Genomic DNA, 16871 nt, shown 5'->3' with positions numbered 1-16871 from the left:
CTATTATTATTGCATGTTTCGACTGTTAAGAATACAATCAGATGCAGATCTAATTCTGCTCTATGAAGAAACCTACTTGGCAGTCTGCTGTGTACACTCCTGCCCCACACAAACTGACATATAAAAGCTTCATTCGATGAGTTTCTTGCACAAGAGGTGCACTCATTCCCATTCTGTTATTGGTGTGTCCATTAATGGGGCCATTAATTTATTTATTTTTTTTTAAGAAAACATCAGCAGACAAGGGGGAGAAGGGAATCTTATCTCCCAGGATCTCCCTTCAAGAAGAAGAGAATATCCCTTGAAATAATCATAACCAAAATGTTTTGGTAATAATAAGCTACATATAAACAACATCAGTGATGCAACGATAGGAGAATTCTCCATTGCAACCAGTATTGATCTTGTTCATAGGCATATTAAAAAAAAAAAAACAAACCAAAAAACAAATTAAGTTTTTTCAGGTTATTACAACTTGGAGTAATTTGTGACTACCACAGAAGCAGCGGCATCTTCTCCAATTTACAAGAGAAAGAAATACATGAAAAGCTAGAAATTGAGTTATACATTCATTGATAAAAGCATTAAAATAGTTTCCCATGAAAAAGCATTGTCGCAGATACTGCTTTTGCTTAAGCTTTGGCTTACCTGCAGGCAGCTTCTTGTACTCTCTTGTTGCTATCCAGGATACGCTTTAGCAACTCAGTCATTAATGGCTTCAAGTATGTGTCTGGGGGTTGACTAACTACCCAGTGTGCATAGCGACTAAGAGTCCAGCATGTAATGGAGCGCACAAGAGCCTTTTTGTCAGAGAGGCACTGAATAAGGTGAGGGATCAGCTCAGGAAGATATGGAATCATACCCTGCATGCAGCCTAGAAGGAAAAATATATATAGATATTGCAGTACCAGAATTAACAAAAAGTTCCATTGTTTTCTGTTTCCTAGAAGGGACATCTTTTCATTCTCTATCACATAGGAATACATTTTAACAAAAACCAAAGCAAGTCTACCTAATTTATATTAAGTCCTAAAAAGAAACCTGTCCTGGTTTGAGGTAAAACAGAACCAATTTTGTTCAGTAACTTTGCTTCTTAGCTGGGCCTCTTCTAACTACTGAAATTAACAGCATATTGTGCAGACAATATTCGCTCTCAGAGTGATAAGGCCAATTGTTTATAGCTGATGCCAAGGAATGGTATGCAGAGAGGCTCCTGCTTATACTTATTGCCATAACAGCCAAGGCCAACCAACTTTGTTATTTGCCCCGTTGGAGGGTCAGAAGTGGAAAAACATAGTGGGGTCCCACCTGCGGGGAGGAGCGGACAGGACAGGTGACCCAAAACTGACCAACAGGGTATTCCATCCCATCTTCCACATGCTCAGTATAAAAGATGAGGGATCAAAGGGTCACTCGCTCTTCCTTCAATGGCCGACATCTGAGGAGGACTGTGTTTGTCTGCCTGTGATCCCCATCCTGAATACAGATCCAGAATCCAGTTCCCGTCCATCACTGAGTCCAGCCTGGGACTGCCCCAGTGCCAGCCGGTGATGTGATTGTCATCTCGGGAGCTTGATACAGTTTTGTATATATTTTTCATTATTTCTTTTTATTTTATTATTAATATTGCATTAAAGTAGTTTAGTTTCTTCTATACTCATAAGTCTCTTTTTCCTCCTCTGCCTCTCTCTTCGAAGAGGGGTAGAGGGGAGCATCTGTCGGTTCCCTCTGGGGTCCCTCGGGTCCCCAGTGGTGGATTTGGCCTAAGCCACGACAAAACCTTACATGACAATAATTAAAATCCCCAATTAAACTTACATTCATTTCAACTACATTTCTACTTCAGTGCTCCCCCATCTCCAGGAATTCTGCTTTAACAAATGGAGTATGGCAAGTACATCCAAATAAAATGAGCTTATAAAGCTTGGAGGTCATATGTCAGTCTGCTCAGAGTAACCAAGACAACAAGTAAAGAAATAAAGAAAGACTTGAGCTTGACAACAAATCGTCACATCATTTAAAAGGATTCCTTAAGAAATTTAAATTTCTTCTAGTTTTTCCTAATACCATACAAATACTAACCAGCAAAAAAGCTACATGCTTCAAGTCAGTAAGGGCAGTAACACACCAAGATTTGCCAGACGTACTTTTACCTTGCTTGACTTGAAATCGAAGCAACAAAAATGTTTTTTAGCAACAAAGAAAAAAGTATGTTCACTAGGCACTGTGGGAAAAGAAAGATAATGCACGCATGGACTCAAATGTACTCCTTCAGCTTACAAAAGGGACAGAGATGCTGGAAATGCAGGCAAGAAGCCAAGCAAGACTGTAAGTACAGCGGAATGGAAGTTGTCATATTTAAATTGGAGAACCATCCACAAAAAGCAGCTCAGGGCACTGAAGTCAACAGGAGTGGTCTTCTCCATTTCTGAAAACACTTGAATGAAATGTAAGGCTCAAATTTATTAAATATTCCTCTTGAAATCAAGGTAGTATTTCATAAGAGACCAATAAATACATGCTGCAGAGTGAAGAAAGGGAGAAAGAAATTATCTAAGCTATTTAGTCTCCAAACATGCATAGATTTGAAAACTAAAAATTAAGTAACAGCAGTCACCAATTAGTAGATGTAGAGATTAATGAATGAAGCCAGAACAGCTAAGGACATATACTTGTTTGCGTAAGTAAATTCACCTGGAAGGAATCACAGAGCTGCTTTAGAACCAATCAAAAATTCAGCAACATGATATGGACCATTGCCTTACCTTCAGCAATTGCTCCAAGAACAAGGATACCAGATTCTTTGACTACCCATTCGGGATGGAAGAGCAATTCCTTCAAAAGGGGCAAGATGTGTGGCAGAAGTTCATCACGAAATACATTGGCTAGGACATCTAGAGCAGCAGCAGAACATTTCCCTGAGGGGAATTAACAGTGTTAATCTCTGCTTATTATATAAGTAGTTGCAGTTAGGCAATATAATCCTCATTTTAATTTTGAGCTGCCAGCGGAGTCTCAGGGCATTAGGAGGAAAGATACTTCAATTTCATTACAATACAGTTATCCACTGTACTCTGGTGCAAAGCCACAGCTCTTAGAAAGCCAGTTTTGCAGCACTTAAATAGCCACTAGAAGGATTTATACGTTGGGGATATTAAAACACTCACTGACAGGAACCACACCATTAAATTGCAACTTTATACACACTACACGATTTCAGGTTAGCGTAACACTAAGCAAGAGGGAAGGTCTGTGACATGAATATAACATATTAGATGAACTAAGAAGAAAGGAGAAATTGCCTGAAAATACTAGCATTTGACTGGAAAGAAAATAGTCAAACGTTATCCATGTCTCTAAGTAATAAAAGACAAAATCAGCCAACTCTAGAGACTAAAAGGAATTTGCTGGCCTCTGCTCTGAGCTTTTGTACCTTACTCCTATTCTGATATGAAGAACACCACTTCAAAATTTGTTTGAAAGTTTTAATCCCATGTTTTTAGCAAACAAAAGCTCATAAAAGAAAAATCAGGAACAACTTCAAAACATGACTTAGTAATCCTTATTCTGTTTTTCTGCTGTGGTTTTGTCATGTCCAGAAAAAAGAATGCTACGATTGTTTTATAAAGGATGCTCATATTACAGAATTTATATTGCACTTTTTGCTTATTATGATCTCAGTTCCTTTTTAATCCATCAAAATGGTCTAACTGGTCTCATTAGTAAGCAATGCTGCTAACTGTCAGGCTGTGCTGATGCTTCCTCTCTGTTCAAATTGCAAGTCAAATATAGAGCACTAGATAAGAAATAGGGCAAACAGTTCTGATTTTCAGATAATCCAAATTCTCTCAAGTTCACATAACTTTTGTCAATACAGATTTCTTAACTGCTCTGCTCTTTCTCTTTCTGGCCACCATTCCTGGACAACTTTATCTTCCACACCGTCTTAATCAAAACTGTAAACCGCAGGGGACCCACTACCATTTCAGCGATCTTTTTCAGAAAATATATATTTAATTCAGCAATCTCCACACACAGCAGTGACAAGAATAGCATTATGAATCTAAAACTATACTTTTTTAAAAAAGAGGCTTTATGGAAACAAGCATATTTGCACTCATATTTTCTTCAATAATAATAACAACAACAATTATTATTATTTAAAAATCAGATATGTCTCAAAATTGTTTGACTTCAGGGTACATTGACCTTTTGTGAAAACTTGAGGCATTGTAAAAAAAAATATATTTATGTGGATGTGTCCTAATCTCAAAACATTATTCCACAATGACACTGCTTGCAAAGTATATTTAAGTCAGATTTATCACAATTTCACTAGCTATTTTCTATCACTGAGCTTAAAAATCAGTTTGTGGTGTTTTATTTCCTTACCACATAGCCTAAAGGTCCTATGACTCATACACAGGCCATCAGAACTGTGGTTTTCTCACAGCTATCTCCTCTTTTCATAAATAACTGGTCAGAAGCAAATTCCTCACATAGAAAAGAACTATCGGTAATGGCCGTGAGTAGTACCATATTCACATGGAAAAAAACTCCAACCAAAACAAAACACACAAACCAATTTTAGAGGGAAGATTGAAGCAAAAGAAAGCATTATTAAGGTTCCTTCAGCTATCAATGTGGAAGAGCTTGTTTTTTTTTTAAACTAGAGTTAAACAGGTGATTTTTATTATCTTGTAGAATTAAAATTCTAAGTCCAAAAGTTCTGTTGAATTGCATCCAGTTAATGTTTGTAGCTCAATCTGCCATATTCAAAATAAGAAATAAGCTTACAGATGACTAGTTTTTGCCAATACACTTATATACTCAAAGCATCATCTGAAAAAGTCCCCCCATCACCCCATCTACCAATTATGTCAGTGCATAGTTCTTTTTGTATTCAAAAGCAAAGCCTATTTTAAAACATTTTATATGTTACTTTGACATACTTAAATTCCAGTCAGAAATAGTATCATCATCATCAAGTTCATCATCATCATCATCATCATCTTCAATACCATCTTCTTCGTGTTGCTGAGCCACTGTCCGTGAACGATGAAAACGAGGTCTTATGTCCTGTTCACTATCTGGAATAGCTTCATCTTCTTCAACATCCCCCTGTCATCAAAACGTTTTATCAGATAAACTAGTCCAATTATATTGCTCAAGGAAGTTAAGAACATAGTTTTAGTTCCAGGTTTTATAAGCAGATAAAAGATTCACATCCTACTTGTGCTGCCCACCTAATAAAAATGCTATTGCTTCTGCATTTTGCTACTGCATTTACCAGAAAAATGACAGAAAGACAGAAGCAAGAGAGGTAAGCTCACGCACAAAGTATCCTTCTCGTTAAGAAATTACTCTTAATGGGCATGAAACAGAAAGAAGTGACAGAGAAATTCTGGTACACAGACATATTCTGAAGTGCAGTGATGGAAAAAGCCGTGTATTCAATCTAGAAGGCATTATAACTAGTTCAGAACATTTTTTTTAGGCTAAATTGTTGCAGTAGTTCATGGGTAATAGTATCCCAGCTGTGCCTAAGTTGGGTGGGAGGGAACAGGGGCAAAGCAGGAAAGCCTGCACACCATTTTCCAACAAACACGGCAGCAGTCACATTTAGTATTTGGAACAGCACACCATCTTGATCTGAATCATTCTGATTTACAGGTCAGAAATTAACCAGATATTCTTACAGACTAAAACAAATTGATGCTCACCTTCAACAGAATAATATCGATCTCTGAGTATTTCATACCATTTACCAGCACAGGTATCAGCCTACAAAGAAATATTGATACATGTCAAAATAACACACACACAAAAAAAGACAAGCCAGTTTTCAGTTATCTGGGCCATCATTTCAGTTGTAGACCCCACCCCCCCAAACCCAAAAGAAAAAGAACCCTTTGCCTGATAACAAAAGCTAGTACCTAAGTTCATAAGGTTCGTCAATACTTTGTAATCTGAAAAAGTGTAAATTTCAAATTACAAACTTTTAACTGGAAGTAGCCATATGGCACAACTGAATTTTAAACTTTAAAAAACAGCTGTTGTCCCATATGATGAATTTATTCTGAAGCACCTTTCAGAAATTAAGTCTGAAGGTTTTCAGTTAAAATTCAAACTCCCGTAAAACACATGATAAACAAGTTTGCTCTCACCAATAGTAGTTGTCACTTTATTTACTTGTGGCTGAAGACTCTACCTCGCTACTCTTAATGACAGGAGCCTAACTACATTAAGCCCTCCTATCCTTTCATGATTACCTCAATAAGGCAAGTCCCCAAAATTGCAGACATCTTGAATAATCTGTATTAGGATTTATTTAGTTATTAAACTGGTTATGACTATGGGACTCCAATTGTACAGATGTATAGCTAAAAAAAGTACCAAGGTAAAAAAGTCAAATACTTCACATAAAACCACATTATATATATCCTATATTAATATATTCTATATATTAATATATTAATACACATTATATATATTTAAACACATTATATATATTATTAATACATATTATATATTAATACTCGTTATCACCAATTCATTGACATTTCTGCAGCATACTTCACGAAGTATGCATGAACTATGTATTTTATAAGAAAGCCTACAGCAGCAAAATGGAACAAGATGTTAGATATCACATGAACAGGTTTTTAGAATATCTTGTCCCACTTTCAACTTAATAGAAAATATTTTAAGATTATAACCAAATATTGAAAAAACTATACAGTTCTCCAAACAGGACTCGCCATCAAATCAGTTTCTTTCAACAAACATGACATTGAAAGATCATGAAAAATGTAATGTTAATCTTATTTATGTGTTTTTCTAGACATTTAAAAGCACTTTCCTTTTAAAAAAAGACACTGATGCAGTGTCAATGTTCACATAGGCCAAAAGAGGTTTAATACTAGTAGTTATTAAAATTCTCAGTATAAACATGATGCATGTTGGGAATGGGGAGGGTAGACTCAATAATTTTGCTATTGTAGTTTGCCTTTTGAGCTACAAGAGTAGGAATTAAGTAAAACCACTTTAAAACTTAAAAATTATTTCTCGTAACATCGGTTCTCCTGTTTTCAACTCCTATTCCTCCACTGCTACAGTAGGTGTTCTAATCTCAATTCTCTACTTCCTAATTCCTTATGAAAACTGAAATTTTGCTCATTTTTTTTAAAATTGCTTCACATTTATACTGCTGAGAAGAATGTCTCTTCTGTCTGTGATTCTGTTCTTCCACTCAAGATCCTGAAAGAATTGCCCTAGAATTTCAAAAACCTTCCATATATATGTAAAAATGAAGAGCATCCATTTACTGGTAACACTGAAGAATTCATTTCCTATTGCAAAATCTTCGGATTAATCTGGAAAAAATTTACAAGCATTGTTGCAGACATGCAGATGTTTATGTCTCAAACACCAATATTTATTCCCATACATTTTGAGGCATAGGATAATTTTTGAAAATTACAAAAAATAATTTTTGAAACTTAAACTACTATCAGGCTGCAGAAGTATGAAGGAACACATTGTACATGCTTTCTTCAAGTCTAAATGGCAATAGCAATTGATTATAAAATTGACTCCTAAATCCAAGTGATGCCGTGCTGTTTTGTTACATTCTTTGTAAATGGGGAACCCTTTGCAGGACTATGCACATAGAAGCATTGCACAGAGATGCCTGCATCAGCAGTAGTCAAGACAACACGTTCATGGTACACCAGATATTACAGCTAATATCATGTGGAAATGTTTGTTTGAGCTTAAGTGCATGTTAGCACATCTTTACATCCATGTGAAGCTTAACAGCCTATTAAGCTTGAGGTAAAGCACCAGAGTGACACAGTCTAGGTTGCTTCTAGAGGTCACTGGGTCTGAAATCCTCAGAATTCCTTTCAATGAACTCTGTGCTAAAGCCGTTTTTACTATGTACAAGAACTAACTAAAGGAAAATTCTTCTAAGCATACTGCAAGCTAGATACAGTCTCTATAAGAGTAACCAGGATCAAGTCAACTGAAGTATAAAGATGGCTGTTTCAAAATAAATAGGAGTTGTAATTCTTAATACTTACTTAGTAAGATGCCGGCATAATACATCTTTACAAATCGGCTGTTCAGCCAAAGTCAGCCAAAACTCACAAGCCTCCAAAGCCACATTTTCATCTTGGTCCTGGGTCCTTTGAAGCATGTACTACACAATTTAAAGATAAATTACTTGTATAAGATAAAAGTTTTAAGTGTCCAGAAGAAGCTACTGACATTGCAAAGTGTGTTAGCAAAACCAGACTGTGCTACCATAGCAATTTTGTTTCTTTGGGGCAAGGGGAAGAAATAGACATAAGAGACAACTTAAGGCTATGGTGAGAATAAGCTACAAGATTTCTTAATGCTACATGATTCAGACACCAAGAAACTGCAGAGACTAAAGACAATAAACAGAATTTTCCTGGGAATAGATTTTTTTTTATCTTTTATTCTCCCTTTGCACTTTTGAATAAAAAGTTACAACTATACCATTAATAAGATGGAAATACTTTTTGTTTCCAGTACCATAAAAAAGCTTCCCTTCCAAATCTTGATTATCTGACAGGATGTAATTAAGTAGAACCCATAACAGGGGGAAAAAAAAGTCTCACATTTTTCTCGCATGAATGGTAATTCAGAGATTCAGTATCAAATCTTTAAGCTTGCTACTGAAATGTAATCCTCCTTCAACCAAAAAAAATCAAATACCTGCATAAACAAATAGCCTAAGTAGACTATTGCTACATCAGTTTCTTATACACAACTGCCAAACAATTTAGGGAAGACTCTTGCAACTTCCAAAATACTAATTTCTGCATTCTTCCATGCCAGCCCTTATTTCTGAAAAAGTTTGTTCTTCCATCCAATTTAGAAAATCTCATGCAAGTCCATGCAGCTACCTTTCCTGATACATGGATTTAGAACAAGAGAAATCCCTCTTCAGTTGCTTTGGAATACCATTTTATTCTCAAAATTAAATAGAATGGAGGAAACTTTATTATCCTTATGCATTTCAGGGATGCAAGACTTGCCATGAATGGCACCCCTTCCTACAGAATTGCACTAACTTGCAAGCTTTTCCTAATGGTTCATTATTGAGATTTAGAACTTGCAGTAACAGAAATACTGCAATATTCCAAACCGTCAACAGATTGCAGATTGGAAAAGTCGAAAAATGTCCTACTCACTGCAAGCAAAGCTTCCTTAATGCACCTTAACATAAGAGATTAGGCATTTTTCCCCAGAGGGCTTGAAAAGCCACTATTTTGTTGTGGATGTGTTATTTGTCAGGAAGACAAAAACAGAATCACAAAGAGTAATCTGTTTGAAGATGCCCCTCACACTCATTTCCTCTTCAAGTATTTATTTTAAGTATTATACTATATGCTCCACGGAGTTAGATAGTAGTAGATTGAAAAGGCTACTTCCACTCATGGTATAAGACAGCCATATATACAGCCTGGAAATCATAGCAACAACAGTGATCCTAATAACAAAGCAAAATGTGGAAAGGGTATTTGAAGTCGTCTTTTTTTTTTTTCTTTTTTAATATTATCATGCCAGATTTTTATAAGTACTTTTAATGATGAGCTATAAAATTCTATTGACTTTAGGCAATGCAGATAGTTGCTTTGTCACAATAAATTACAAAATAGCATAGGAAGATTTTTCAGTACAGTTTTGTGTGCTCTGTAATGTAAATAATGTTGTGTTAGTCTTGTTAAGTCAAACCATCAAGAAAAGAATAGTGCGATACACAAAGTGTTAAGAACACATCCTTTGAGCAGTAAAAGACGTGTCTATCTGAAGAAAGCAACAGGATGCAAAAGTCAGGATCTTAGGAGCCATGTCTTTGCATAAATATGCTCTGTGAGCATACAAATACAATCTAATAATTGAAATGTTACGTTGGTCTACTTCTGACATATCCAGTTATCAAGTCCTCAGATGAAAAAAAAGACAAAAACATCTGCTTCTGCTCACCTGGAAGTGTGTGCTCAAAAAACCCAATGAAATCTAAACTCAGCCATTCCTGTATGCTCCAGGGATTTGGCAAGAAAGTTTAAATCTGCTTCAAAAGCATTATGCCCTCCATTATGCCTTCTTAGAATCACTACTGGATCATTAATATTAACTACTGCAAAAGTTATTCTCCATAAGCATAAAGAACATCATGTAGATATGTGTTTCTCTCTTTTAAGACTCTCTTCACCTGAAGCAGCCATCAGCTGCAGCACTCAGCTTTGGAGGCATTAATACCTCAAAGGTGCAAAACCTGACTCATTTGAATGCTGAACAAGAGTCAGTTCTGGGATGCTACATTTGCACGTACCAGGATGCATACATAACTGGGGAAATCAGTAACAGTAGTCTCAAAAAAACCTCCAAGACCTAAACTTTCTGTTACAGAACAGAAAATCACTACTACTGTCTTTTGTAAAGACGGAGCCTAGTAATAGTTTTCCCAACAGCAAAATACCATATACAATGAGAATACAATCTTGTATCTTTTTGTGGTTGGTGACATCATTTCTGCCTACAAAGTCCAGAAGTCCCTTACTAAAATTAGGAGGGTGAAGAGCCAGAGAATTTATCACTTCTTGACAATATAATCTCCACAGCTTTATTCTGTCTCAAGAAAAAAATATCCCCACCAATCGAACAAAACAAACCCCACCACCAAGTACCAACAATCCTTGCTTGTCCTATGTTATATGAGAACATGTCTGCCAAGACTGGTGTCATGGAATTCCAGACAACATGTAGGAAGATGAGATAACACACCAATGCTGTTGAGGGTCACCTCTCATGCCTGTGTACAGGAACAAAAAAAAACTCCAACACCTTCTTTGTGATGTCTGGACATAGTCTTTATGGAATTTGACACTGGGTTATGACCCACTTGTCCACATGAAATCTGCATGAGAAATGTTATGATTTTAGCTATATTTCCATTTGGCAAGTACCGTACGTAAATGCCATCTATTTTCCAGAAATGTGGAAATTACTCACAGCCCAAACAGTTGAGCAGACAAAAAGACAGAGCTGACTGGTGCTCTAATGTAGAATGGTAAAGGAACTATCAAATGACATTAACTACAACTGAATGCAAGGAGGCAACATTGTTAATAGCTCGAAGAACATCTCAGCTACATAACATAACATTCCTTATCCTTGTTATGGTCAACACATCCAAAAAAAGTGACAGCTTCAATGTGTAAACTGTAGCACTATCAGCACTAGCACTAGACTTTTAACATGATCTCAACTGTGGTCAAGCAATACCTGGCTGCTCCACAATAAAGCTGATTCCACCCATTTCAGGATCAATTAACTTAATGAAGAATAAACAACTGCCATATGCATTGCCTGTCAAAAACAGTGTCAAGTTCGCAATTAGCTAAGAAGAAAGTTTTGCAATCTCAGTCTTGAAGGAAAATGAAGAGTAGGCAAGTGCAGGAGTAACACACCTGTTCTGATGAATGCTTTTAATTTGTTATTACTTCTGCAACTGTAAACAGGTTTTTCAGCATGCAATCTGGGAAATGAGACTCACCTCAACTATACTAATCATATGAGGAAGCAGGCGATCCATTCGAACTTCCAGCAACATTACCAGAGCACGGCACACGTTTTTGCGTACTTCAGGCTCCTCATCAGTAGCCAGTGCAAAAAGATTCTGTTGGAAAGTAGTATCAGTTGAACAGCCTCAGTTCATCTAGTTCAACTTGTATTTAAATTGACATTACTGGGAAACTAAAGTATGTAATTATGTACTTCTGTACTCTCCCACCCCACACCTCAGAATACAATTTTATTTCTTAAAGACATAATGGTTCAGCAAATGAACCTTCAGACTCTCAATGTGTAATGCACACATAACAAAAGCACGGCCTAATATTAGCACTGGCACAAGAACAGTATTTTCTGGATTTTTTTTTCCTCCTAAACATAAACAAAGTTGTGAAGCCAGAAAACTTCATCAGTACATAACAGCAGCAAGTCAAATACTCTAGATAACCCAAAATACCACCCTTCTAATCCATGTTCAGTAAGTAGCAGTATTCAGAGAGACTCAGACAGCCTCAGTGACATGATGATCCTTGTACTGCACTTTCCATTAAAGGTAGGTGACAGACTGCTGCCATTACTTTTACACTTTTATACAACAAGAGTTTCCTCTACTTATTAAGAGGAAGCATCTTTCAAAATACTATGTTTTGGGCTTGCAGAGTCCTTAGACTAATCAGCTCTGAGCACAAGCATACAGAATGAACTTCAATCCATGGCGACTGAACCTAAGAACAGGAAAGCAGAAATGGGGAGTTTGGGGGTAGAGGTGGTTGTAAAATGTAATTCAAATCTCTTGATAAACCAGATACGTAATTTGATTTAACCCCCAATGAAGAATGCAGACCCACCTCAATAAAAGAATCTATGTGCAACATAAGAGCCTGAGTTCTGCTGATGATAAACTGATTGACGCATGCAACAGCGTGGGACCTAAAAATGGAACAGTTAAGATACACATTTTTCATGAGTTAAAAACATTTTCTAAACTGTACATAGGCATCAAAAATATTAGGAAGCAAATTACACTGTCCAAACATCTTCTAGAGACACTAGGGAACAAGTCTGCATATCTACAGTACTACCAAGCAAAATTACTATACTACATTTAAAGTACCATCTTATCCTCTGATATATCCTCTGAAATAAATATTTTTAAATATTCAGTAAATAAAAAACTGAGCAGGATGACTACACCTGGCATATTTGTTCCAAACAATATGTAAGGATGTTCTTTTTTGATTATATTATGATTATTGATCTTCTCAGATACTAACAATTCTATATGAGTCAACATGGTGAAATTTTAGTATGGCCTTCTTAGTTGTTAAGTATCCAACTGCCTTTGCAACATTTTTAGTATTTAGTGAGACCAACATGTGTCAAAAATATAACTGTAGCTTAGAACAAAAATACTCTTGTAGTAGGATACACACTTGTGTAGAAACAGACTAAAAATGAAGCATTGGTTCATCTATTCCATGTCATGCAAAGCCATTACTGACAGGTCTTTTTCATTCCCAGAGATACAAAATTCAAATTCCGTAAGTAAAGGCACAAGACAAAACTACCTGTAAAAGCCTCGGAAGATCCATAAAGTATTATTATTAATGTAACTCCAAATTTCTATTCTGTTCAGACATTTCCTGGAAGACTGTCTCATAAAACGTTGTTCAAAAGTTGTCTCTTGACAGATTTAAATCTAAAGTATTTTTCTGACACTACTAACAGTTTTCATACTTCAGCACAATGTACTGAAACCAGGCTGTGGGTCAGCAGGTGGCCTGCTTTAAACTTGAAACTGGTTTAAGTCTCAAAGCCATAAACATCGCAGCATAGGAAAAAAGTGAGAGACTGTATAATGCGGTAAGGAAAAAAGCATGTTTTTCTCCATCTCCGAGCTCCAGAGAAGCATTAAGTTCATCTTTCCACAAGAGGAAGTTCAGGGTTTGTTATATATTTTTCTTAGTGTGCATCTATTTCAGGTGAGTTTCTAAATCTTAATTGAATCCTATCATGAATGATTCCAGTTATACTCTTCCTCTTAGTCTCCACCATCTACTACTGTTGGCAATAAAGAATTGCCACCTCCAATTTGTAGAATCTTTCAATATAATTTTCAAACAGGAGTTAAAAAATACATTTCCCAGGATCACACGAATCAGTTGAGGTTGGAAGGCACCTCTGGAGGTAATTTGGTGCAACCCCTCTGCTCAAGCAGGGCCACCTAGAGCTAGTTGCCCAGGACCATGTCCAGATGGCTTTTGAATATCTCAAAAGATGGAAACTCCATCCCCTCTGTGGGCAACCTGTGCCAGTGTTTGGTCACTCTCACAGTAAAAATGTGTTTCCTGATGTTCAAAGGTAACCTTCTGTGTTTCTGTTTGTGCCCATTGCCTCTGGTTCTGTCACGGGGCACCACTGGAAAAAGCCTGGCCATGTCTTTTTTGCTGCCTTCTTTCAGGTTATTTACGTACATTGATGAGCTCTCCCAGTCCCAGCTTTCTCAGCCTTTCCTCATTGGAGAGATGCTCCAGTCCCTTCATAATTGTCATGGCCCTTCACTGGACTCTCTCCAGCATGTCTATATCTCTCTCTTGTACTTGACAGACCAGAACTGGACACAGTACTCCAGATGTGGCCTTACCTGGAAGATGAGGGGAAGGATCACCTTCCTTAACCAGCTGGCAACGCTCCAGCCCAGGACACCATTAGCCTTCTTTGTGGCAGGGGCACACTGTTGGCTCATTTCAGGGTAAAAGCTACTCTTCTTTATCATTAATATTAGCAATAACAATTTAATTCTGGAATCTTTCTTCTATCCTATTGTCCTGGTTTGAGGTAAAACAGAACCAGGTTAACTAACCAGGTAGCTTGATCTAAATGCTTGTCCCAATTTTTAAAGGTTCCTCCTCCTATAGCTTTTAGGGTGGTTTTTAACAGTCCATTGTATTGCTCAATCTTCCCAGAAGCTGGTGCATGATAGGGAATATGATATATCCATTCTATGCCATGTTCTTTTGCCCAATTACTTGTAAAATTGTTTTTAAAATGAGTCCCATTGTGTGACTCAATTCTTTCTGAGGTGCCCTGCCTCCAGCCAAGAGGAGGAGAGGGAGGCAATTGGGAAACCTGGCCAAGGATGGAGGTATTGATAAAGAGATTGGGAGAAAGACAAGCACTCTCAGTCTCTGGAGGCGACTGGTGTCAGCCATAAAGCGCAGGTATCCCTTTAAGGATGATATTGAATGCCGTCCAAGTAAATGGACCAACATGGAAAAAGGTATTAAGTACCTGAGAGAATTGGCTGTGCGAGAGGTGATTTATAGTGATGGGCAAGTTATTGTAGACCCTGATGAAATGCCATGCAAAACGATCTATGCTCAAAAAGTTTGTACAAAGTGTGCCATCAACATATTCCTACACATTGTCAACAACGGTCTGGGGAGGATCTGATACTGACACATCAACTGTAAATAAAGTGGTTAATAAGGTACGACAGTATGAAGACAGTCTCTCTCGTCCCTTTTCTGTGGCAGCCATAGAAAAGCTGACTGTGACCACCGAGAAAATGACTGAGAAAATAGAGCAAATGACCCAGAAAATAGTTGAGCAAACTGATAAACTGTTTGATAAACTAACCAAGGTGGAGGAAAAACTCTATTCTTTCCCTGCACAGACTCATGTTGCAGCTGCTAAGAAGAAACGCCCTCCTACTCAAGAGGAAAAACACCCTCTGACTCAAGACAAATCAAACCCGATATGAGATATCCTGTGGTTTTGCCTCTGTGAATATGGAGAAGACATGAAGAAGTGGGATGGAGAACCTACCTCAGCTCTACAGGCATGGGTGCTTGAGCTGCAAAATGAAGCAGATAGAAGAATAGATTCTTACAGGAGGAAGGCTGCTCCAACCTATGGTAGGCGATCCTATGGACCAGGTAGCAACCGATATGATAATCGTAGGTACTACGGTCAATGTTAGAGGTGCCCTGCCTCCAGCCAGAAGGAGGACAGGGACAACCAAATTTATTGGACTGTGTGGATTCAATGGCCTGGCACATTAGAGCCACAAAAGTATAAAGCCCTAGTGGACACTGGTGCACAGTGTACCCTATTGCCATCGAATCATAAAGGGGCAGAAACTGTCACCATTTCTGGAGTGACAGGCGGATCTCAAGAACTGACTGTATTAGAGGCTGAAGTGAGCCTAACTGGGAATAAATGGGAGAAACACCCCATTGTTACTGGTCCAGATGCTCCATGCATCCTTGGCATAGACTATCTCAAGAGAGGGTATTTTAAAGACCCAAAAGGGTATCGATGGGCTTTTGGTATAGCAGCTGTAGAGACTGAGGATGTTACACAGCTGTCTACCTTACCCGGTCTTTCAGATGACCCATCTGTTGTGGGACTGCTGAGGGTTGAAGATCAGCAGGTGCCAATTGCTACTGCCACGGTGCATCAACGACAGTATCGCACCAACCGAGACTCCCTGATTCCCATCCATAACCTGATTCGCCGGCTAGAAAGCCAAGGAGTGATCAGCAAAACTCGCTCACCCTTTAACAGCCCTATATGGCCAGTGCAAAAGTCTGATGGGGACTGGAGATTAACAGTAGACTATCATGGCCTGAATGAAGCCACACCACCACTGAGTGCTGCTGTGTCAGATATGCTACAACTTCAGTATGAACTGGAGTCAAAGGCAGCCCAATGGTACGCTACAATTGACATTGCTAATGCCTTTTTCTCTATTCCTTTAGCAGCAGAGTGCAGGCCACAGTTTGCTTTCACCTGGAGGGGTGTCCAGTACACCTGGAACCGACTGCCCCAGGGGTGGAAACACAGCCCTACCATTTGCCATGGACTGATCCAGACCACACTGGAGAAGGGTGGAGCTCCAGAACACCTACAATACATCGATGACATCATTGTGTGGGGTAATTCAGCAGAAGCACCTTTCCACAAAGGTAGGAAAATAATTAAGATTCTTCTGAAAGCAGATTTTGCCATTAAAAGAGGTTAAGGTCAAGGGACCTGCACAAGAAATCCAGTTTTTGGGAATTAAGTGGCAAGATGGCCGTCGCCAGATCCCAATGGATATGATTAACAAAATAACATCTCTTTCCCCACCTACTAACAAAAAGGAAACACAAGCCTTCTTAGGTGTTGTGGGTTTCCGGAGAATGCACATTCCAGGTTATAGCCAGATTGTGAAACCTCTCTACGAAGTGACTCAAAAGAAAAATGAGTTTATGTGG

The 16871-nt window shown here is 37.9% G+C and overlaps 1 protein-coding gene across 1 annotated transcript in view; it reads right to left on the bottom strand.

Moving 5' to 3' along the window:
• Positions 1–16871, bottom strand: part of TNPO1 (transportin 1) — a 64661-nt gene that overhangs the window by 18070 nt on the left and 29720 nt on the right. The window contains exons 7-13 of the mRNA XM_082497236.1: positions 12459–12540; positions 11594–11716; positions 8085–8203; positions 5724–5784; positions 4953–5121; positions 2766–2918; positions 649–874 (exon numbers count right to left, since the gene is read on the bottom strand). Coding sequence (XP_082353362.1) covers positions 649–874; positions 2766–2918; positions 4953–5121; positions 5724–5784; positions 8085–8203; positions 11594–11716; positions 12459–12540 — 933 coding nt within the window. The remainder of the gene's footprint in view (positions 1–648; positions 875–2765; positions 2919–4952; positions 5122–5723; positions 5785–8084; positions 8204–11593; positions 11717–12458; positions 12541–16871) is intronic.

This window comes from Vanellus vanellus, assembly GCF_965231255.1.
Source record: "Vanellus vanellus genome assembly, chromosome: Z".
Taxonomy (NCBI): domain Eukaryota; kingdom Metazoa; phylum Chordata; class Aves; order Charadriiformes; family Charadriidae; genus Vanellus; species Vanellus vanellus.
This window is presented reverse-complemented; position numbering and strand designations above follow the sequence as displayed.